This window comes from Populus alba, chromosome 6 (assembly GCF_005239225.2).
Source record: "Populus alba chromosome 6, ASM523922v2, whole genome shotgun sequence".
Classification (NCBI taxonomy): domain Eukaryota; kingdom Viridiplantae; phylum Streptophyta; class Magnoliopsida; order Malpighiales; family Salicaceae; genus Populus; species Populus alba.
In genome coordinates, this window is record NC_133289.1 from 23,653,776 (window position 1) to 23,676,107 (window position 22,332).

Consider the following 22,332-nt stretch of genomic DNA (forward strand, 5'->3'; position numbering starts at 1 on the left):
AAAATTTTTAGTTTTTTAAAATTGTTTAACATTAATTTTTTTTTAACTATCATCATAACAATCAGTTTCTAATAAAAATGGTTTAATTAAAGTCAAGATATTCATATTAAAATATTAATTCAAGTTAATTTTTTTAATAATATTAATTATTTAACCAGTATGAGTATATTCCATTAATATTATTAATATGGATAAAAAAAATTAAATTATTAGAATGAATTAAATAATCAAATCACGCAAGTTAAATTATTATATATTTGTCAAACCAATCATATTACACAAATTGTTAATACAATAAATAACTATAAATCCATATAATAATTTTTAGATATTTTGGGATAATAACATTACTCGGAGCTCTCATTTTGATGGGCTAAATAGTCGGGCCTATGGCTCAGTACCCTTCCTTAAAAAAGCCCATAAAATTCACCCACCCTCTCTATCGAGACAAATTGTTTTACTTGATTCAATCAACAGCTCTAACATCAACAAGAAGAGCCGAGAACGTCCCTGACGAGCCCCAAATCTCCCTCCACAAAAACCTTAATTCTTTTGCTGATTCAACTCGCTCGGATCAGCTCAGCTCAGCACTAATCGGTTGGTTCTTTCTCCACCTCTATCCCTCTTTCGATTTCTTTATGATATCGTTTTTAATGTTTTTTTTATTTGTTTTTGGAACAGTAAAGTTAGAAACTTGATGTTAATGTTCTGCTTCAAGAACTTGAAAGAAACCCTAATTCGAATTGGTTGATTAATTAGGTTCAGTTTAATAAGAAGTTTGGGGATTTTAGATTTATTTGTTGAATGATTAGGTCTTTAGGTTGATTGATATACGAATTTGGTGGTTTTTGGAATGGAATTTAGGGTTTTACTGTTTTTTTTTGTAGAGATTTAATGTATGCTGACGTGATTTTTTTATTGATATATTAATCAACTGATTTAAGTTCGAATGCGATTTATTTTTGTGGGTTTTGACTGAAGTTTGGAATTTGAAATGGTTGCAATGTTAGAATTTAATGCAAAGATGAGTTCTTTCTCCATTACGAGAAAAAAGACACCGTTCCAGAAGCATAGAGAGGAAGAAGAGGCAAAGAAAAAGGTGTGTTGTGTGTTTATGATCATTGCTGAGTTCTAAGCTCATGTGGTTTTGTTTAGGAAGAGATTTGCTAGTCTTTTTTATGGGCTGATTTTCTGTTTTTTTGGTGAAGAGAGCGGAGGATGAAACAGCTCGATTGTATGCAGAGTTTGTGGAGTCATTTCAAGGGGATAATGCACCTGGATCGAAGACTTTTGTTCGAGGTGGAACAATCAATCCCAATGAGAAATTGAAGAGTGATGCTGAAGGTCAGTCAGAATTTTGACTTATTAATATTTACATGTGCAGTCTCTTTCTCCTGTTGTTTTGCTTTATTCTGAATTGTTTCACGCAATGGATAAATAGATAGTTTTATATTGTTACCGGACACATTAATAAAAATATGGGCTTTTTTATCATTCGCGGATGGCAGGTGAAAAGTCCAAAGATGGGGTATCTGTTCCAAAGAAGGGAAGTAGGTAAATTAATGCTTTTGATTGATTAACCATGTTCCCATAAACTTTTGGTAAGGCATAGTAGAATTGAGAGAATTGTATAGCGATGATATCCTCTATTGTAATTTTGATTTTCTTAGATCTGTACATCAAAGAAAATAGGAAGTGAAGTTTTGTTGTGTGCCTCGTGAACTTGGTGCCTTAAAAAATCTAAATTGATAATCAGATGAATCAATTATAAGAGCACTGATTTTGTGGTGAACCCTGATATGCTTTATCCACACAACAACTTTTCAATCTTCGTAGAAAGTAACTTTATATTGAAGTTTTTTTACAATTTTATATTTAGAAGATGAATTTTAAACAGAAATAATACTGACTGATAAAAGCTACTTCATTTTTATTTGCTGACTATCAAATTTTACAATTTTTGGATTTGAGGGACTAAAACAAGACTGCAAAGTCAAACAAATAAAGCATTCTAATAGTGCTCTGAGGTGCATTTAAAATTTGAAAATAGAGAATATGAGAAGATAGTATGAGATTTGTCTTGGAAAAGGATGTGGATAGCACTTGATTGATTAGGTTGCAACAACAAAGTAAACGGTTGTCTTTGTGACACGGAAGTTTATCTGTAATATTACTCCTGCAGGTATGTTCCATCTTTTATACCACCTCCTATGGCATCCAAAGGAAAAGAACCTGAGAGGAAGGTTAGCATTTTGATGAAATCATCTATTTATGATGGTTCTCAAGCAAGCTGTTTTTTTTTTTCTTTTTTGTAATTCATAATCAATTCCACTGTTCCATATTTTTTGCAGAGGGAGGAGGAAAGACCTAAGGAGAAGGAAAAGGGAAAGGCTCGAAACATAGATCATTTTATGGAGGAGCTGAAGCATGAGCATGAGATGAGGGAGAGGCGAAATCAAGAACGGGAACATTGGCGTGAAGGACGTCATCCTGAAAGTTCTGCTGTAAGTCCCAAATTCGAATATGTACACACTATATCCTTGTTGCATCTTTCATCACTCTTGAACATATATGAATCTTTTACTACGGTTACTTTTTTTCCTCTCCAGCCATCTAGTCGATTTGATGAACTACCTGATGACTTTGATCCAAGTGGAAAGCTGCCTGGATCATTTGATGATGGTGATCCACAAACTACAAATCTTTATGTTGGGAATCTCTCACCACAGGTCAGATTATTGCTTTGAATTTTTTTTCACCTCTACCCTGTTAATGCTCTACTATTTATGTGGCCAAGGACATCATAATTCCTTTTTTCTCTTACAATAGGTTGATGAGAATTTTCTTCTGCGGACTTTTGGAAGATTTGGGCCTATTGCTAGTGTGAAGATAATGTGGCCTAGGACAGAGGAGGAGCGGAGGCGGCAAAGAAACTGTGGATTCGTAGCATTCATGAATAGAGCTGATGGGCAGGCTGCAAAGGATGAAATGCAAGGTTTAGTTATTTTTTAACTTTGCCCGAAGGCATATCTTGATATGACATGAGCAAATGCTTCTTTTTTTATAATTGTATAGCAATATCACTAATTTGTGGTTGATATTAGAAGGATGCCATTATATTTGTGCTACTATTCAAATATTCATTATATGTTGTGGCACAGTAAAGTGATTGAATAGATGTATTTGATGTCACAGGAGTTATTGTGTATGAATATGAGTTGAAAATTGGGTGGGGTAAATCTGTGGCCCTTCCATCGCAGGCATTACCAGCTCCACCACCAGGACAAATGGCTATCAGAAGTAAAGAGGTATGTTATGGTTTCCTGCCTTAACCTATTGTTCAGATCAGGTTGATCTATGTGCATGCAGTTTTTTCCTCTTGTGAATTAGTAATTTATATATGGTACATGGATATGCATACCAATGTGATGCTGCGAGACGGATTTTCCTGTGCACAGAAGAACTTAGCCAATGCGTTTTCATTAAACACTCTAAATGGGCAGTTCAAGGCAGGCTGCTCGCTGTCTTCATGTGCCGTGATTCTAAAATGTTATTTGTTTGTGATAGGGTGCAACTGTGATTCTCTCTGGTCCATCAGGCCCACCGGTCACGTCTGTCCCAAATCAGAACTCTGAACTGGTAGGTTCACTAACTTCATGTTGGCTTTATTCTGTAGAACAATAATATGAAAATGAATCATCATCTGGTATCAAGGCTAGAGGATCATTGTGTTTTGTTTTATCGCAAATGAATTCCTTTTAGAGTGTTGAGCTTTTTTTCTTTTCATGTATGGTCATCTGATCCTAGTATAAAGAGTGTTCTGTCTTTAGGTTTTGTTTGTCTAGTATTAAGATGGTTATTCTTGTTGGCCCTTTGAAATATGGTTTTAATGTCTTTTTAAATGAAATGATTTTTAGTTGATAATTTTGAACCCATGACAACTGAATAGTTAAATATAGTTACTATGGTCCATTCATGAATTGAAGTGTTGGATTCACTGTCTTGAGATGATAAAATAATTTTCACTTGTAAAGGTTTTATCTGCTATTCTAAGCACATGTTAGTTACTTTGTGTCTAGGTTCTTACTCCAAATGTTCCTGATATAATGGTTGCTCCACCCGAGGATGATCATCTCCGTCATGTGATGGATACAATGGCTCTAAATGTTTTGGACGGAGGATGTGCTTTTGAACAAGCTATCATGCAGAGGGGTCGAGGGAATCCTCTTTTCAACTTCTTGTTCGAGCTTGGCTCGAAGGAACATACTTATTATGTTTGGAGGCTCTATTCTTTTGCTCAGGTATCTCTTCTTGTATGCATGGATCACATGAATCACATGCATTTGGGACTTAGTGGAAATTTTGGACATTCTTGAAAAAATGACATTATTGTCCTGTATGAGGGTGCTAGATATGGCATCTGCTGTTTTCTCTGGTGCACTGTGACATACATTAGACGGATCAGTAACTAGAGATAGCTCTCCCAATCCTGCAAACATGCCCTCCAATAGGATTTGATCCAAGATACTTATTATGTTTGGAGGCTCTATTCTTTTGCTCAGGTATCTCTTCTTGTATGCATGGATCACATGAATCACATGCATTTGGGACTTGACTTAGTGGAAATTTTGGACATTCTTGAAAAAATGACATTATTTTCCTGTATGAGGGTGCTAGATATGGCATCTGCTGTTTTCTCTGGTGCACTGTGACATACATTAGACGGATCAGTAACTAGAGATAGGTCTCCCAATCCCGCAAACATGCCCTCCAATAGGATTTGATCCAAGATCTTATAGTTGGAATTCCCTGCTCAAACAATTGAGGTTCTTCTCAGGGGCCACAATCATCTTTGTTGATTTCTTGTATTTTATGCAATACTTTCAATATAGTGATCTCTTATGCAAAGAAAAACTATCATTTCATTTGCTTACACCTCTATGGGAATTTGAGAATGTTCAATTATGTTTGAAATGCAGGGTGATACTCTTCAAAGGTGGCGAACTGAGCCTTTTATCATGATAACTGGTAGTGGAAGGTATTACTATTCCAATGGCTATCTGTACTAGCCTGTTTTGAAAGACTTATGCAAATTTTTTACAATGTTGGTATGTTGTATCGGAGAATAACATAGCATTATCCTTTTCTTTTAGATGGGTACCACCATCTCTGCCCACAGCAAAGAGTCCAGAGCACGGGAAGGAGTCTGGTAGCACACATGCTGCTGGAAGAAGCAGGGTACATTTCCTTTTTTCTGGCAGGAATAACTTTTCTAAGTTGTATAATTGCAGAGTTAATTTGACAGACTGAATTTTTACAGCGTGTTGACCCTGAAAGAACACTGACTGATCCACAAAGGGATGAGTTTGAGGATATGTTGCGTGCTTTAACATTGGAAAGAAGTCAAATAAAGGATGCTATGGGTTTTGCCCTGGATAATGTTGATGCTGCAGGGGAGGTACTGCCTGATATCAGTGCCTTTTGTTTTCATTATCTTTTTCATACATTGTTTGATAGGTTTAGTGCACCATTATTTGTTGTTCTCCATCAAAGTCACAAACAGCACTTTCTGTGATCCTGTTATGTTTTCTTTGCTACTAGTCTACAAATTGTTTCACCTAGACCTGCAAATGAGATGTTGTGATCCATCATATAATAAGTAAGGGAAGCATATCTGCAATTTATCTTGATGACTGTTAATGTGCTTAATTTCTTTGTTTTCTCCCTGCAGGTAGTTGAAGTTCTGACAGAATCTTTGACACTTAAAGAAACTCCTATTCCAACGAAAGTTGCAAGACTCATGCTTGTCTCTGATATCCTTCATAATAGTAGTGCTCCTGTAAAAAATGCATCTGCTTATCGCACTAAATTTGAAGCTGCTCTGCCTGATATAATGGAGAGCTTTAATGACTTGTATCGTAGTATAACTGGAAGGATCACTGCTGAGGCCCTTAAGGTGAGCTGTAATGTTGATTTCTATTCAGAGTTCAAATTTTTGTTCTCTGTTTTGTGCTTTAAGCATGAGCTTGCGTGGCTTTCAACAGGAACGAGTTCTGAAAGTGTTGCAAGTATGGTCGGATTGGTTTCTGTTTTCAGATGCTTATGTGAATGGACTACGTGCTACTTTTCTTCGTTCTAGTAACTCTGGTGTGATCCCATTTCATTCTATATGTGGCGATGCACCTGAAATTGAGAAAAAGAATAGCACAGAAGACACAGTTGATGGGGGAAAGACCAATCAAGATGCTGCATTGGCAATGGGCAAAGGAGCTGCTACGAAGGAGCTAATGGATCTTCCCCTTGCTGAGCTGGAAAGACGTTGCAGACATAATGGATTGTCGCTTGTTGGTGGTAGAGAAACGATGGTGGCACGATTGCTGAACCTGGAAGAGGCAGAAAAACAAAGGGGGTATGATTTAGATGATGACTTGAAAATTGCTCAGAGCAATTCAAGTTCCAGTAGATATCCAAGTGTTCACAGAGAAGTGAATGTTGATCCAGGGCCAGTGGGATCGACAGGGTGGAACATTTATGGAGAGGATGATACGCCATCCCAGAACAGAAGGTCCGTGTCTTTGGTTTCAACCCTCCCAATTCCACAACCTGAACTAAAAGCCTTTGCAAAGAAAGAGAAGAATGATCCTGTTCTGCCAGCATCTAAATGGGCTAGAGATGATGATGAAAGTGATGACGAACAAAAGAGAAGTGTCAGGGACCTTGGGTTAAGCTACTCATCTTCTGGAAGTGAAAATGCTGGTGATGGTCAGGGTAAGGAAGATGAAATGGAATTTGCTACTGACGCAAGCATCCCAACACAACCTGAGAGTGGAATGAATGAAGAGCAGAGGTATGTACCTCTACTTTTGCTGTGATCATCTCTTTGATTTTCAAATGAGTTGGTTTTGGAAAGATCATCTTCTTTCACATTGAGTTTTGACCCCCCCCCCTCGCTCTTGTTTTTTCCTGTTTTGGGCAGTTATGTATAACTTTCCTTGGCATAACAAGCTTTGCGTTTTTGTGTTGTCCATGTTTGTGCATTTGCCTGATTTTGGCTATGATATCTATTGCAGACAAAAGTTGAGACGTTTGGAAGTCGCTTTAATAGAGTATCGTGAATCCCTCGAGGAGCAAGGAATGAAAAAATCAGAGGAAATTGAGAGGAAAGTTGCAGTACATCGGAAACGGCTAGAGTCAGAATATGGCTTATCAAGTTCAAATGAAGATGGCACTGGCAACAGTAAGTGGTCATTTTGCAAGACTGAATCTTTTAGGAAGCATTCTGCCAGTTATGATATTTGTTTCCATGTGCTCTGCTAGTTTTACAAATTCTTTACCTTCTCTGATGATTTGGTCATTAGTCACATGTGCTTCTTTACTAAGCGTATTTGGTGAGTTTAGAGGCTAGAAACAATTCCAACTCTATAATTGGAAAACATAACCTTTTTCCCTTTGCTTTGAAACTCCAGAGAGAATATCTTCTGAAAGGAGGGATAGACGTGACGATAACCATGAATCCTCAAGAAAGCGACACCGCAGTGAAAGCAGAAGCGAAAGCCCACAAAGAAAACTATCACTTAGGGACAGAGAGAGGGGACATGACTCAGACAAGGACCGGGAAAGGCATAGGGAAAGAGACAGGGGTAATAATTTGGAAAGTGAAAGACGGGACCGCGATTACCGAGAAAAGAGTGGAAGCAAAGAGCGGGATGATCATGACAGAGACAGAGGCAGAGACAGGGATAGGAGGAGACGTGTAAAATGAGCCCATTGGTGTGTGAACACTGCGATTTTATACCCCCCTGCAAAATTTCAACCGATGAGTTAATTTTCAGGGGATCAGACTGAACATTGTGGTGGTGCATAGGAGGAGATGAAGAAGACTTGGCTTGCTAAAGAATGCCTGCCACGATAATCTTTTGTACCAACAGTCATGTATTTCGGTTTCACAATTAAATTAATCGTGGTTGTATTTCAGTGCCTGATAAGTTAAGAGCATTGCTGCATCAGGTCACATGTGTCTGAATCTGCTGTCAGATTCGTGTTTTTTCCCTTAAGATCTGAAAAGTGGCTGGATGATTGACCCCAAATCATAGCAAGATTCCATTCAAGTCCAACAGAATTTGACCATAAATTTATCAATCTATTCATCAGGGAGTTGAATCAATGGGCTACAAAACTTGAAAAGCAGATCCTGCTTGAACAGACATCCTACTGTTCATGTGAACAGCCAAGGTGTTTCTTTTTTCAACACACGCACAGCACTGACAACTTGGATATAGGAAACGTGTTTTACTCCACTTGAAATAGCGACATCTTACATGCCTAAACAGGAGGCGTAATTTGCTCCAAGTCCATGCTTCACGATTTCTCTTATAATTAATTAGGTGGGCATGTCTTGTCGTGCAACTTGCTATCGGTTGCTGGTAAGAAAAAAAAAATCTTCCTACAAGCGGTGTAATCTGCGTTTCAGCAATAAAAATATATATAAAAAATAAAGCACAAAAAGCGGTTCTGACTAGAGAGGAGATAAAGTCCTGGATAGTTTTGTCCTTTGCATGGAGGCAACCAGATCAAGTTAATAACTAGTGGCCAGCCTCCGTAGCCCACCATATGGTTCCTCCTGAAACTACTAGGCCCCAAAGCAAATTTTAAACTCTATTCCGGGAGAGGTGCTGATGCTCATCAGGCTCAACAAGGCACCCACCCAGGTGTATATGATTTAATAAAAGGGTGTTGAGGATTTAGTAGACCCACCAGGCCGCCACCACCTAACGTTAATTATTGGATGCATGGAAAATATATGGATTGGAACGGCCAGCGTTCTTTCTTGATCAATTATCCAGAAATCTAGTCAGAATCCATGGGAGAGAATGTGTTGGGAAAATGACAAGAAAATAATTGCTCACTCTTCTTACAATTATGCTACTACTGAATGGCTTCTTGCCCTTTGAGGTTTTCTTACAACGTCAGCCTCCTACTTCCCCTTTGGATAGAACACAAGCTAGCTATTAGAAAAGGAAGTAAAGCCAACATGAAATTAAATTGCAATTAGAAAAATAACACTATATTTGACAATTTTATTAACATATTTTAAAACCCTAATATTTTGATTGATTGAAAGGACGTAATGGTATTTATGAATGTGTAAATCATGACTTACCAATCAGACGAGTTAAAATGGAAAATAAATGCATGATTCAAGAACGCAATCTCTTCAGTTATCAGTTAATCAAATATTCAAGTTTATACCATCACTGAATTTGTGCTTTCTCACTAATCAGAGATGACTAAACAATTATCCAAGGAAAAGAGGGCAACATGCAGAATGCTGGATTTTCCTAGCCAAGTAATATGTATACATTACAGGGTATGAAACGAACCCTCAATTTGTTTTCATGGCAGAAAATTGAAGAAACATTGCAGAAGGAAAACTCAAATGAAAAGAGGACCTGCTTCTACTCTAGCATGTCTATGAATGGCCAAGAAGCACAACGTCAGTGACATGGTCATGCACATGACAGCAGAGGTTACAGCCTCGAAGGTGGCCAAGAACTGCTGCTCCTGGAGGAGGCCCCAGAGTCTGCTAACGAACAAACCCAGGCCATTTACAACCCTAGCCAGCGCCATCGCCATCTTTTCTTCAAGCAGCAACAAAGCATAAAGAGAACACCACACAAAGAAAGAGTTGCAAACCAAGCCTTAATCACTATGAATGTCTTTACCGTCTTTTCAGAGTTTGGCAAATAGCCAAGTGATTTGGACTATTGTTTTTCATGTTCCCTTCCCTTTTGAGCAACGCATGAGCAACTTAAGATGCGTACAAGGACAAGAATCCGTTATTTCCCCGTTGCTTCACATTTTATCCTATTATTATTATTATTATTATATTGTTGTTCGTTGTCTTTATCATGGATTGGAATATATTTTTTTAAAAATTTTTTTTTCTCAGATAATTTTTTTCCATATTCATTGTTTTAGGATTTAATTAAATCATGATTTTTTTTTTTTAATTTGTTAAGTTAATTTCAATGTGATTTGATCTTTATATCATTATTATGATATGATATTTGTTATTATGTCGATATTTAAAAATAAAAAAATATTTTATATGCTTTTGTTTTTTATAATTTGTTTTCTTTTAGTTTTATCTTGTATTTTTTTTTTAAAATAAAATATTTTATTCTATAATTAGATAAAAGAAATTAACCACATTAAATTTCATTACTGAAGTTTAGACTTGAAAATCAAATATATTAAAACCCTATTTATTTGATTCATCGTTTCTTTGCAATACCCAAATAGCCCTTCTGTTTTTCTTTAATTCCCCAACCTGGTCTCCTTTCAATTTACCTCTAATATTCTAAAGAATTATAATATCTATTTTTATTATTATATGATTAAATAAAAAATAGATTCCAAAAAATTTCTGGAAACTAATTAAGGCCACAGTGCACAGCGTTGACAGACACATACTAAATATATGATTTGTATCTCTACATTTTCAAACTATACGGTTGAGTTGCTACAGGTATCATCAACATTTCACTATTGAGACTCCTTCGGACGCAGTTTTCTTAACAACCATTTCTTTCGCAGTGTTGCATCCAATGCCAAGAATGTCTTTGCCTTCCTCTCATCTTCCAGAAGATCACAAGCATCCAGCAAAAGCTCATCATCTATGTCAGGAATAGTTTGAAGGGTCTCTATTGCACTTTCTATTGACATGTGGTTCTTGCTCTCTTTCTTGCTTGCAAATGCTGAAACTACACATCGCATCTCCTTGCCAATTTTCTGCGCCTTGCAAGAAAGTTCAGCCACTGTAGCCGGCCGCTTTTTCTGTGCATCAGATATTTCAATGTCCTCAACTGGAAATTGCTCATTCCCCTGCAGTCCATCCATCACTATTTCTAGTTTCATGGCAGTTTCTTCATTTTGCATTGGTGGACCTGGATCGCCAAGTCTTGTATCTGATACATCATTTCTTTGGATGAAGCACAAATCAAGGTAACTGTCTAGTACTTTGTTTTTGTAAGCTATGGCTTCCGGATGTCCCTGCAAAATTCCATGCTACCAATATCATAATGAAGGCAAACTAAATTTCTACGGTTAGGCCTCATGCACAAGTCATTTTTAAAAGTAGAAAGCACTCATACAGGCAACAAGAACCCATTGCACAATGACAGGGCCTCTCTATCCCATAAAGAGGGCATAGGACGATGCTAATGCAACTGTCTCACACAGTGATTACAAACTGGAGCGCGATTTCAGAGAAAATTGAGAAATGACAATGATAGAATGAGGAAGGCACCTTAACATGATCTTCCCAAGTAGCATCATCAGCAGTTACCTTTTTCCGAGTTCCATCCCATGCAAACCCCCTATGACCGAGAAGACTGCTAATCTCGTTACAATCTTTCATCAAACTGACATACTGCTTCTCTAAACTGTATTTATCACATGTAAGTCCAAATTTGTCATTAAATATTTTAACCATGTGAGCCCATGCTTTTTCATTGAATGTATGATCGATCTTGTTCCCTCCATGCACCTGCTCTATCATAAGGTCAACAAAATAGCGGTTCATCTCTGGCTGCCAATCTACTGTCAGAGGGTCAACTGCAAATCAAACAAACATTATTATACAAAAAGTCCAATGAATTGCAACAGTACAGGAAGAAAACAATATGAAAAGAAGAAATAATTTCATCTTCCTTTTTATGGTTAGAAGTTCAGTCTCCCTAGAAATAGCATATAGTCCAATCTTCTGTATATTAGATTGAGGCATTTCAGGGAAATCACATTGCAATTTATTAATGTTTCCTTTACAAGGAAAGCAAAAAATCATATTTAATGTACCCAATTCATATCCTGATGTATAGTTATGCCATTGTATTATGGACTATTCAATTATTGCAAGTCTCAGCGGTTATTTACCAGTCATCAAAACCGGCATTTCCTCTATGCATTGAGCCAAACGGCTGTATCTTCCACCAGAATTTTCTTGTCCAACTATAACACACAATTTCTGATAACCCGGCACAGTTTTAACTCTGTATGATCGAGCATCAGGGTGTGCCTGCATGCATCACAGGTAAGCAACAGAATGCAAAAATGACCAATCATATAAGAGGGAAAACAGTTCACCTTGATATAAGCATCCCAAATATGATCTTTAGCTGTTATCATTTCTCGTGTTTCGTCCCATGAAAACCCATTATTTTCAAGAAGATTTTTTATCTCATTGTACAGACGCCTTAAATGCTTGTACCGGTTTTTTAAAACATCTTTGTCATGGTGCGACTGAAATTTGACATTGAACGATGCAGCCATGTCAATCCAAGCCTGGCTTATAAATGTCTGTCCAAATTTATTTCCTCTATGCACTTGGTCCAGTAATAAATCAATAAGATAGCGATCCATTGGCGGTGTCCAATACGTTCTTGTACGATCACTACTGCCAAGGGATTGGCTCCCCTTTCCTTCTTCTATAGGCAGAAAAAAAGTATTTGTAAGGGTAACTTCAACTATCAAAATATGTGAAGTCTAAAATATAAGTCTGAATACCAGGTGCAAGGTGAAATCTCAAATCAATCAACACAAGTGTTTTTCCTAAGCACATATACAATTCAGAAAGGAGTGGAGGAAAAAAAATCCATCCATGATGGCTCAAGAACTTCTCAAACAATTAAGCCTACTTCAACATGTAAGCTGAAAAGTTAACATTTTTCATTCAATAGAAAAACCAAACACAGGTAAAGAGAATGTTGAGTTTTATCTTTCCATGGGCTTCCATTGTCCACTTGATCACTCTCACAGCAAACTTTCCATGAGATTGTAGTAAATAAACCAAGGACCAAATTAGAGATCTGATAACTGAACAATATGATAAAAGAAAGTAATTACTCACCAGCCTTCTTTCTGGAAATGTCAGCTTCGTGGTCTTTGTCCTCAAGGAAGTTACTTTGAACACCATTTTCACTTGCATTCCCATAAATAAGGACCAAATCATTGTAATTTGGCAATGTCTTCATTCTATATGTCCGTGCATGTGGATGTGCCTGCACACATATTAAGTAATATCATTGGAAAGAAAAGGGGAAGGGGAGGAAAGGAATAAAAGAAATCAAATTCAAATGTTGGGTCCACATACCTTGATATAAGCATCCCAAACTTTATCATCATCAGCAACGATCATCTGTTGTGTTTCATCCCAAGAAAAGCCATTTTGTTGCAGAATAACCTTCAGATCACTATAGTATTTAGCTAACTTCTTGTATCGATGTCTTAGAATCCTTTTGTCATGGCGAGGACCGAACTTTGCGTTGAATGAAGAAAGCATATCTGTCCATGCTTGTTTGACGAATGTATTATCAGTCTTGTTGCCTCTTCCTATTTGGTCCAGCATAAGCTCAACAAAATATTGGTCCATAGCTGCTGTCCACTCTGTCCTTGGACGCTCACTATTTGATGACAGGCTACTCGTTGGATCACCTGCACATTAAGGAATATGTAATCAAAATTCCATACCTCTACTTATTGGTTATAGTCCACTTTATTGAGAATCCAGGTTACTATCAGGATAATGAAGGGGGTAATAGAATAGAAATCTAAATTAAGGTTCATGGGAAAAGCAAAACAAAGATACATACCCATGTTTACCCCTTGGACTTCATCATCAAAATCAAAATCATGACTCGATCGACTGTATCTTCCATCTGCACTGGTATATCCATATATGACACACAAATCATTAAAATTCAACACTGCTTTAGTCTTGTAGGATCGAGCATCTGGATGAACCTGCATGAATCCTATGTTATTGACAAATATTTCACAGAGACTTCTATTATACAATTTGAACAGAAAAATGATGCACCTTTATGTAATCATGCCAGAGACCATCATCAGCCACCACCATTTGTCGATTTTCATCCCAAGCGAACCCAGTCTGGCCAAGAAGCTCCTTTACATCATTGAACTGCTTCCATAAATTCGTATAACGACTTTTCAACACATCTTTGTCATACTGAGACTCGAATTTTGCATTGAACACAGCCAGCATGTCTGTCCATGCCTGCTTGTTGAATGTATGGCCTATCCTATTCCCTCTATGCAACTGCTCTAACATAAGATCAATAAAATACCGTTCCATTGTCGGTGTCCAATATGTTCTTGAACGATCGTTACTTGTTGGTATTTGAGTGCCCATTACTCCCCTACTGCTAAATCCAAACCAAAAGGGCACATTACAACTCATAAGATTTTGTTCACATCATCATCAAACAAACTCACACATCTTTGGTACCATCTAAAATCACCTTAAAAAACCAAAATAAACAAGCAAAGAGCAAAAATGCAACGCCCCTTTATCAATGAAATTTGCATACTTTTGTAGCTAAATTTCAACAATCAAACGAACTCCTTTTTTTTTTATTTACACTAATACCATCATTACAACAAATTACACTGCATTACACTCAGCAAGGCTCAGTCTTTCATTGTTTCAAAGAAGAAAGGTACAAACTTTCTATCGAAATACCGTAAAACAAAATGAATTCAAGCCCAGAATTAATTAAAAATGAATCAATTTAGCATAACTGCTGTTTTAAACCAGACGAAGTTAACAAAGATTCAAGCTTTTCTTTGATTATGTAGTAATTAATTACAAAACAACATTAATTTAAGGATTAATGAAAGGGTTTTCGTTACCTGTTAATATAATGATGGGTTTTGAGTTTGGCGCCCGATAAAGAGAGGGCCTTGTGGTGGTGAAAGAGTTTAACCCTAATCCGGAATAAGGGGCCTCTCAGTTGCCCTCCCTGTTTGGCTACGAAGGCAACCTTTGTGGGTGTGTACAGTTTGGAGTGACGAGAAAGACAATATAAAAATGCCCATTGAGTTATATTTATTAACACTCCTTGCCATTATACTTATTCATGGTGTTTTCGTGAAAAAGGTTTCGTGTCTTGCAACGTTTGCTTTTGTTTTTCAATTTTTGTCCTTTTAGGGCTCGAAATTTTCATTACTTTTAGCCTCTATGGCTATAAGACCCGGCCTAGGTTCTATATCGGAGATTAATTTAATCAACTCGTTAGTATATAGGTCATCTTTTTTATTTTATTTATTTTTTACTAAAATGTTATCTTTTTTATTTAAAAAAAATAAAATGAGTTTATTTTAATAAAAAAACATGATTCAAACTAAATTTTGAATGGATAAATCATCAAATTAACTTATTAAACTAGTTAAGTTTTAAAACTTAAATGATGGAGCTCATTATCGTAACTCAAATTAACGAGCCTCATTTTTAATGTTATTTCCCTTTTGTTTTAACATTTTTTAGGAAGTTTTTTGTATCTCTTGATAAAGTTTTGAACCAGTGCATTCACAAGATTTTTTTTTTTTTTGCAGGCTCCCCTATTTAGTACTGAAGTATAAAGTCAACATGTCAATGACCATTCACCTTGAGTTTGTTCAAGTGTGTATCCACCTTTGAAAAAGGAACGCAAGCCATGTTCAAAAGTTCCACTCTTCTCTTCGCTCACCAATATGCACCAACACACAAAGTCAGCGGCTTGAAAAGGAAGATTCAAGAAAAACTCGTAAGATTTCAAGAGATACTGTTTCATAAAAAATTATAGTATGTGTTGATTAATCCATATTTCCTAAGCTTTCAAAAGTAATTTCTGTCAAAGAACCATCTTAATCTAATAGTTTAAGCTGTTAGGTGAGGTTCTAGGATATGATTTATATTATTTTTTATTACACCCCCTGAAGTGAAAGCCCTTTGAGTTTGAAACTTGCACAGGTCTATATTATCTTGTGTTTGATTTTTATCAAATAAATAGGGATGGTGAGATTCGAACTCGTGACCTCTTGGTTATAAGGCTCTGATATCATGTCAAAGAATTATCTCAACTTAATAATTTTAGCTGTTAGATGAGATTCTAAAATATAATTTATATTATTCTCTAATAACCTCAAACCTCAAACTGCTGTTGCAGACTTGCATTGCACTATTAAATGCTAAAAATCTGTAATGTTAGCGTACAAAATCAAATGACTGTCAAAAATAAAAAAACAACGTTTTTTATTTGCACATTCAGGCAATTTTTCTGATGAACTCAAGCATATCATGTTGAACAATGATGTACAAAGAATCAGGTAAAGAAGATGGGAAAAGACAATCACCGCTCGTGCTGGTTTCTTGCTGCAGACCCCCCACCATCAACCTTGGGTGATCCTGAGAGATTTTAGCACAGAGCTCTATATTTAAAACTAAGAAAACTTGAAAATGTTTTGTTTGAACAATCTTGTTAAAGCTATTTGCCATCAACACTGCTTACAAGGGACACCAATTCGATATTCTCATTTTCAGGAGTTTCAGCCTCCTCTTTTCCACCTAAGATGTCAGCTGGAAGTACTGAAGCATTGGGATCACCACTGGGAATCAGAAATAATAGACAAAGTGGAGTGATTCGCAATATGTTCCGGGTCAAAATGGCAAGCCAAAGATTATCAAATCTTGTCCGAGTAACGTTCAGTAAATGAAGAACGACGCCTCCACCCCATTGAGATAAGAGAACTCCAACGTTATCAATTGACATTAGTAGGGCAAAGAAAGTGCCTTCAATGCCAGGGGGACAAAGCTTGGAACTGAGCACAAGAAGGGGCATCCATTTTATCCTGTTAATCATGTGAGAGACACTCTCATCAATGACAACGAAGAAATAATCTGGTATGCCGCATTTCAAGTTCAAACGCAGCACCAGCATCAAATCAAGCATTCCGGACAGACCAAATAGCAATTGAGTCCAGAAAAGCAAGTGTCGAAATGGGTGATTCTTCAGGACATTTTGATAGAGTAATGCTCCCAAGAGGGATCCGATCGAACCAATCGAGAGTATGAAACCAACATTCTCCTGCAAAAGAGTGCATTGTGAGTCTCCCTATGTACCTAGATAATCTGATACTTAATTCTCAAATCTCTTGACCGTCGGAGAAAACGAGTGCATAACCATATACCTGTGAGAAAGATGGACCATCCTTTGAGTCTGTATACCAGTAGAACAACCCTTCATGGATATTTATGCTCAATGCAAGGGATAAGAACATATATACACATGGCCTCCACACATCCGGGAATGTCAGTGTTCTCCACATTGCCTTGCTAGCATCCAAAAGCTTCTGGTTTACCTGAGCAACGAAGAGAAACATTAGGCTATGAGCCTGGAAGTGACAACGAGTGAACATAAGCTGCAAAAGGTACCTTTTTGTAAGAGAAGTTAGGCATGAAGGGCTCATCAAGCAACATTCCAACTAAAAATACAAGTCCATATGGAATTGATAGCAAACCGAAAACCCCCTGCCAGGGAAGAGGAAGAAATATTCAAGTTTCAGTGTGCAAACTGATTTATCTTTTTAAAGGAAAGAAAGAAAAAGATAACAGAAATTGTTGAAGGAATGGACAAAGAACTTAAACAACAGTCAACCTTCGGGCCAATCAGGTGGACAAAAATACCACTGAGAAAGAATCCCATTAATGCTCCAATGGATGAACTGAGAGCACACAAGCTTTGCATATCAGCAGCAAGGTATGGACGAATATTACTATTCTGAACCACACAGGCATCAATGGTTACATCTGCTATTGCTGCACCAGTACTTCCAGCCGTCATTGACAACAGAACAAATACAATATGGAGGTTCTCATGGAACGACAACAAGAGCATGGAGAAGGTGCCAAGCAATCCTGAAATTGGCCTCATTCTGTGAGTAAAAACTATTCTAATTCATAAGGCTACAAAAGATGCTTCATACATAACTTAAAAAATCAAGTTCTGCACAAGACAGGAATTAATTCGATCAAACAGTAACAAGCATCCTGTTACCAAATGCCTACATCAAGCACAGGTTATGCTGCTCAATGATGATCCTCAACCTGTTGAGAATAAACACCTAATCCTGACCATCGACTACCCTTGTATCTTCAAGCTATGCTCAGTTATGTGAACGGAGAAATAGATTTTCTAAAACGATCGTGCTGTTGAACAGATTTAGGAACTGCAGATCATCCTAACTTGTAAAAGTATGACCTCCTTCCTAATATGCACATAACATGTATGCTCTACTCTATCAACCAAGGCAGTAAACTTCATAAAGATCCCCTCTGAAGTTCAGAAACGCTGTCAAGTCTTTTCCTTCTTCATTGAAACACTCTTCGAGTAAGCAGCAACCAAATTTCACCCAATGTATGCAACACAATACATTGCAGCCTATTGTTACGCAGGCACGTTAGTTGCTTACACTAACTACGTTCATTCTCTCACTATAGCATGCTATTTCATACAAATCCCTTAAACACTTCTGCATGTAGCATGCTACTTAAGAAACTGGAGAACTCTCTATCCTGAACTTAAAGAGAGGAGCCTAATTTTTTCACTTTTTGTAAGGCATAATGTTGACACATAACTGTGATCATATCATGCTTGTTTACCAATGTAAGATGCAAGAATAATCTATCAGATGCATACAAAAGTTAATGTCGAGCTATAAAGCATCATTTACAGGCTAACATCAAAGAATGGCACCAGCAACACCACAAAATAAGATCCTTGCAAATATTACATTAAGGTGCAATGAGAGGTGAAATCTACCAGCGAAGATTAAATAAGGCCGCCTCCGGTACCCGAAAATTGGAAGAAAATCAGTGACGAGGCCCCAGAGGGGCTTGACAAGCCATGGAATTGAGATGATTCCTTGATAAATCTGTGATTCAGAAGGCTGTACCTTTTGAACATCCTTCATGTAATAGTCAGTGCCAACACGATTAAAAGCTCCACCAAGTCCTTGGTTTACACCATACACAGCCAATACACCAAATACAAAACTCCAATGTGTCTCATTAGCAAGCATCTTGAACCAATAAATCGGTGCCCAAAAAAAGTCAAAGAACCGTCCTTTTTGTTCATTTTCTTCCTCCAAAACCTCATTACAGGCTTCCAACTTCTCATCCCCCCCCATAACTTGCTATCTTCAGGCCAATAAACAGGAAAAAAGAAGAAGCAATATTCTGATCAGCTCAAAACCTCAATCTTTATTTAATTCCCAAGACAGGTTAAAACTTTCTAACTTTGGTTCAACTTGAAAGCCCAAAAACACAGTTTCTGTAACAAATCGGTGTGTTCCCAAAGTGGGTTTCTCTTGATATCTCTGCGAGATGTGACCTTTCCAAAGAGGGTTTAAGAAATGTGAACTGCAACCAAGTTCAAAAATCAGTCTTTTCTGATCTAGGCATCTTCAAATCTGAAAGCCTAGCTGCTAATGTCCCTAGGGTAAAGATTGATGATGCATCAGCGAGAAGACAGGTCATTTGAACCTAGAACAAACAGAGAGAGGTGGTTCCAATGTAAGAGAAAGATGTATTGATACTCCCTGCCACATTTGACTAGCCAAGCTTGCAAAAACCAATTCCTGAGCAAGGCTCTAAAAAAAAAGGGCAACGAGGCCTCATCTAGTACAACACTAACCTATAAAACAAAAACTGAATCATATGATTGGCTACTCTTTTTTTCCTTGTACTAAAGAATCAAAATAAGCTGCCAAGGAAACAGTTAAAAAATTCTTGCACGCCAATTTGGATGTGACACGAGTCGAAATATCATTGGTCCCCGTCAAGTGGGGACACTTTCGCTCATGTCATGTCTGAACAAGAGACGATTTTAAAGTCTACTCTTGCTATAGTAGTTGTCAAATGGGACAAAAAAAAAAACCCACCTTGATCGTCATGTCTGTCCTGTGCCCTATTGTTTAGAAAATTTAATTATATGATTATGATCCTTATAATATAAAAAATAATTAAACAATTCTTCGATTGTTGAAAATTCTCGATTTAATAGTTTTTTTATTTAAAAAATATCTTCTTTTCTCGTCAGATTAGTTCACCTTAAGCATTTCTTTTTTATCTTTCTAAACAGAAAATCGAGTCAATAAAGAGACTAGCTCGTAAGAAAATAGATTATATATAAAGGTTTTGAAAATTTGAGGACTAATTATATTAGTTCTGTTAAACTACGAATACTAAATTATAATATACTCTTGCCTTATAAAGATCCTATGAAAACAAATCAATGAATAGCTTGTGATATTAAAGAAAGCAGGCAAATTATTTCATAGCAGTTTGGAATTGTGTTTCAATCAGGTATTGATATTAAAAATAATTTTTTTAAAATGAAAAAATATATTATTTTAATATATATTTTTTTACAAAAATATTTTAAAAAATAATCACTACTACGCTTCTAAATATCATTTTTACGTGATGAAATGTCATCTGCTACCCCTATTTGATTTGGAATCTTGTAAATCCAAATTTTTTTTCAAATTAAAATTTACATTTAATTAAACTTATTAAACCTGACTTGACCATTGACCTAGATTAAGATTTAAGTTATATGTTGAAAGGGTTAACTTGAATGGATTAAAAAGATACCATTTTGTTTTATTTAAAAAAAAATTAAAATAATATACTTTTATTTAAAAAAATAAAATTAACCAGATTTTTCAAAAGCCTTACCAGGCCAATTCTAGAGTAGATAGCTTTGAGGACTTAAAGAAATGTATATTGGATTAAAAACCTTTATAATTGATTCCTAGCGTACTCTTTCTTCTTCACTAACTAATTTAATATTATTAAACATGGTAGCAATAATTTTATAATGATTTTTATTATCGATATAATCATATTCGTGTTCCGTGCACTGCTGGGAATCATTCATAAATAATGTTTTTTTATATTTTATTAATTTAAGTTTAGATTAAAATAAATTAAAGTTAAATTCAAGGGAACATGTGTTGACTGAGTTAAATTAAAAGATTGGAGGAGTGGGTCTTTTTTTTCACAACATAAATTCAAATATCATTAAATCTATGCTATCAACACATGTTTTTTTTATTTATATTATTATTATTATTACACCCTACAAATTTGTGTAGGATACAAGTGTAATGCCTTATTTAAATTTAAAGTCCTCTCTTTTTTTGCGATTTAAAAAAAATTAAGAATTTTTTATTTATTTGAAATTAATATTTTTTTTGGTATTTTCATATTATTTTTGATGTGCTGATATTAAAAATAATTTAAAAAAAAATAAAAAAAATATTATTTTAATATATTTCTGAGTAAAAGATAATCACAACTTTATTTCTAAACATGCTTTTATTTATGATCATGTATATGTGATACAATATTGATTTTAATTATAAAATATATTAAAATATTTTTTTTTTCCTGTAAAGCACTTCCTAACAAACACTTATTAGAATTCTTGAAATATTTTCATAGTTGAATGTGTAACACCTATGTAAATATTTTGAGGGTCATAAATTCAAATGACTTTCTTAGAGATTTTCAAAATAAATTATGTTAATTCTAGTTTATTTTTTATTTTCATGATTTATTAAATTTTTATTATTAAAAAAAATCTCTAATTTTTTTTAAAAAGTGAAGTTATTTATGAAAGTACGTTGAATTTTTATAAGCATATATATGAAAAATCTCAACTCAAAATAACAAAAATTGTTTTTTTAGAAAGGGTTTTTAGTCAATAATAATGATCAAATCAAGCAAATGAACAATATTTACTCAAAATATTATAGTTCAAGAACGACCAAATGGATAGTCTCAGTGTGCCAGGCCTCAATAATTGCTAGTAAACAATTAAACATATATATATATATATATATATATAGTCAGAGACCAAGTCATTTCTCAGACGAACATTGAGCAATCTATTCATACGGATCATGCAAGAAATATTTTTCTTGATGACCTCTCTCGAGATTTAAATTTAACATGAAGAACAAGAGGTTTTACAGCTATATTAAATATTTGGAGGTAATGTGACCCGGTTATTTTTTAAAATATTTTTTATTAAAAATTATATTAAAATAATATTTTTAATTATTTTTTAAAAATTATATTTAATATCAACACATTAAAACGATATAAAAATATATATAAAAAAAAATTAAACAAAAATAAATAAATTTTAACCGCCTTTAGTTCGAAATGCTATACCAAATAGGTAAACATAAATAACTTTAAATTAGTAATAATCTTGTGTGATGATATCACATTAATTAAGAAAAAAATTCAAAATATCTGTCATCGTATATAGAGTTGGTATAATCTCTTGAAGTTCTTGTCTTCACGTGTCATCTTGTCATTATCTTTATCTTCTCTTTACTGTTTTGAAACAATAACCAAACGATATCTTATAATACTTTCCACATGCTTTATAGCTTTTAATCATGCCCCTTGATAAAGATAAT

At 35.5% G+C, this 22,332-nt stretch overlaps 3 protein-coding genes across 6 annotated transcripts; 1 reads left to right on the forward strand and 2 right to left on the reverse strand.

The window, feature by feature from the left end:
- The first annotated feature begins 374 nt into the window (after window positions 1-374).
- Window positions 375-8,087, forward strand: LOC118050179 (protein RRC1). Its single transcript, XM_035060429.2, has 18 exons — window positions 375-597; window positions 1,011-1,099; window positions 1,209-1,344; window positions 1,509-1,554; window positions 2,183-2,243; window positions 2,352-2,504; window positions 2,610-2,729; window positions 2,830-2,995; window positions 3,196-3,308; window positions 3,568-3,639; window positions 4,080-4,301; window positions 4,980-5,038; window positions 5,154-5,238; window positions 5,321-5,458; window positions 5,732-5,956; window positions 6,045-6,847; window positions 7,071-7,237; window positions 7,467-8,087. The coding sequence occupies exons 1-18, from the start codon at window positions 390-392 to the stop codon at window positions 7,760-7,762; spliced, it is 3,159 nt and encodes a 1,052-aa protein (XP_034916320.2). The 5' UTR covers window positions 375-389; the 3' UTR covers window positions 7,763-8,087.
- Window positions 8,088-10,358: 2,271 nt separating this feature from the next.
- Window positions 10,359-14,885, reverse strand: LOC118050178 (uncharacterized). 3 transcript variants are annotated; one of them, XM_035060426.2, is made up of 9 exons: window positions 14,710-14,885; window positions 13,877-14,222; window positions 13,650-13,800; window positions 13,151-13,491; window positions 12,908-13,058; window positions 12,145-12,485; window positions 11,935-12,076; window positions 11,309-11,616; window positions 10,359-11,052 (listed from the first exon to the last, which is right to left on the reverse strand). In XM_035060426.2, the coding sequence occupies exons 2-9, from the start codon at window positions 14,207-14,209 to the stop codon at window positions 10,546-10,548; spliced, it is 2,274 nt and encodes a 757-aa protein (XP_034916317.1). In that variant the 5' UTR covers window positions 14,210-14,222; window positions 14,710-14,885; the 3' UTR covers window positions 10,359-10,545. The 3 variants fall into 3 exon arrangements, with proteins under 3 accessions (XP_034916317.1, XP_034916319.1, XP_034916316.1); XM_035060428.2 differs by having other exon boundaries at window positions 11,348-11,616; window positions 13,877-14,219; window positions 14,710-14,870; XM_035060425.2 differs by having other exon boundaries at window positions 13,877-14,219; window positions 14,710-14,870.
- A 1,188-nt stretch (window positions 14,886-16,073) lies between these two features.
- On the reverse strand, window positions 16,074-19,534 carry LOC118050177 (probable folate-biopterin transporter 2). 2 transcript variants are annotated; one of them, XM_035060424.2, is made up of 5 exons: window positions 18,657-19,534; window positions 17,493-17,653; window positions 17,270-17,365; window positions 17,026-17,196; window positions 16,074-16,922 (listed from the first exon to the last, which is right to left on the reverse strand). In XM_035060424.2, exons 1-5 carry the CDS (start codon window positions 19,021-19,023, stop codon window positions 16,323-16,325), a joined length of 1,395 nt encoding a protein of 464 aa, XP_034916315.1. In that variant the 5' UTR covers window positions 19,024-19,534; the 3' UTR covers window positions 16,074-16,322. The 2 variants fall into 2 exon arrangements, with proteins under 2 accessions (XP_034916315.1, XP_034916314.1); XM_035060423.2 differs by having other exon boundaries at window positions 17,493-17,752; window positions 18,657-19,533.
- Window positions 19,535-22,332: the final 2,798 nt, after the last annotated feature.

Bases quoted from the DNA above. Each gene is read 5' to 3' on its own strand.
- LOC118050179 (XM_035060429.2), top strand. From the start codon at position 390: ATGGCTCAGTACCCTTCCTTAAAAAAGCCCATAAAATTCACCCACCCT. The intron at 2,505-2,609 runs GTAAGTCCCAAA...TTTCCTCTCCAG, and splicing joins GTCATCCTGAAAGTTCTGCT to CCATCTAGTCGATTTGATGA. The intron at 5,459-5,731 runs GTACTGCCTGAT...TTCTCCCTGCAG, and splicing joins ATGTTGATGCTGCAGGGGAG to GTAGTTGAAGTTCTGACAGA.
- LOC118050178 (XM_035060426.2), bottom strand. From the start codon at position 14,209: ATGGGCACTCAAATACCAACAAGTAACGATCGTTCAAGAACATATTGG. The intron at 13,801-13,876 runs GTGCATCATTTT...GGATTCATGCAG, and splicing joins TCTGGCATGATTACATAAAG to GTTCATCCAGATGCTCGATC. The intron at 13,059-13,150 runs GTATGTGGACCC...ATATGTGTGCAG, and splicing joins TTTGGGATGCTTATATCAAG to GCACATCCACATGCACGGAC.
- LOC118050177 (XM_035060423.2), bottom strand. From the start codon at position 19,023: ATGGGGGGGGATGAGAAGTTGGAAGCCTGTAATGAGGTTTTGGAGGAA. The intron at 17,753-18,656 runs GTAGATTTCACC...GGCCAATTTCAG, and splicing joins GCCTTATTTAATCTTCGCTG to GATTGCTTGGCACCTTCTCC. The intron at 17,366-17,492 runs GTTGACTGTTGT...CTTCCCTGGCAG, and splicing joins TCCACCTGATTGGCCCGAAG to GGGGTTTTCGGTTTGCTATC.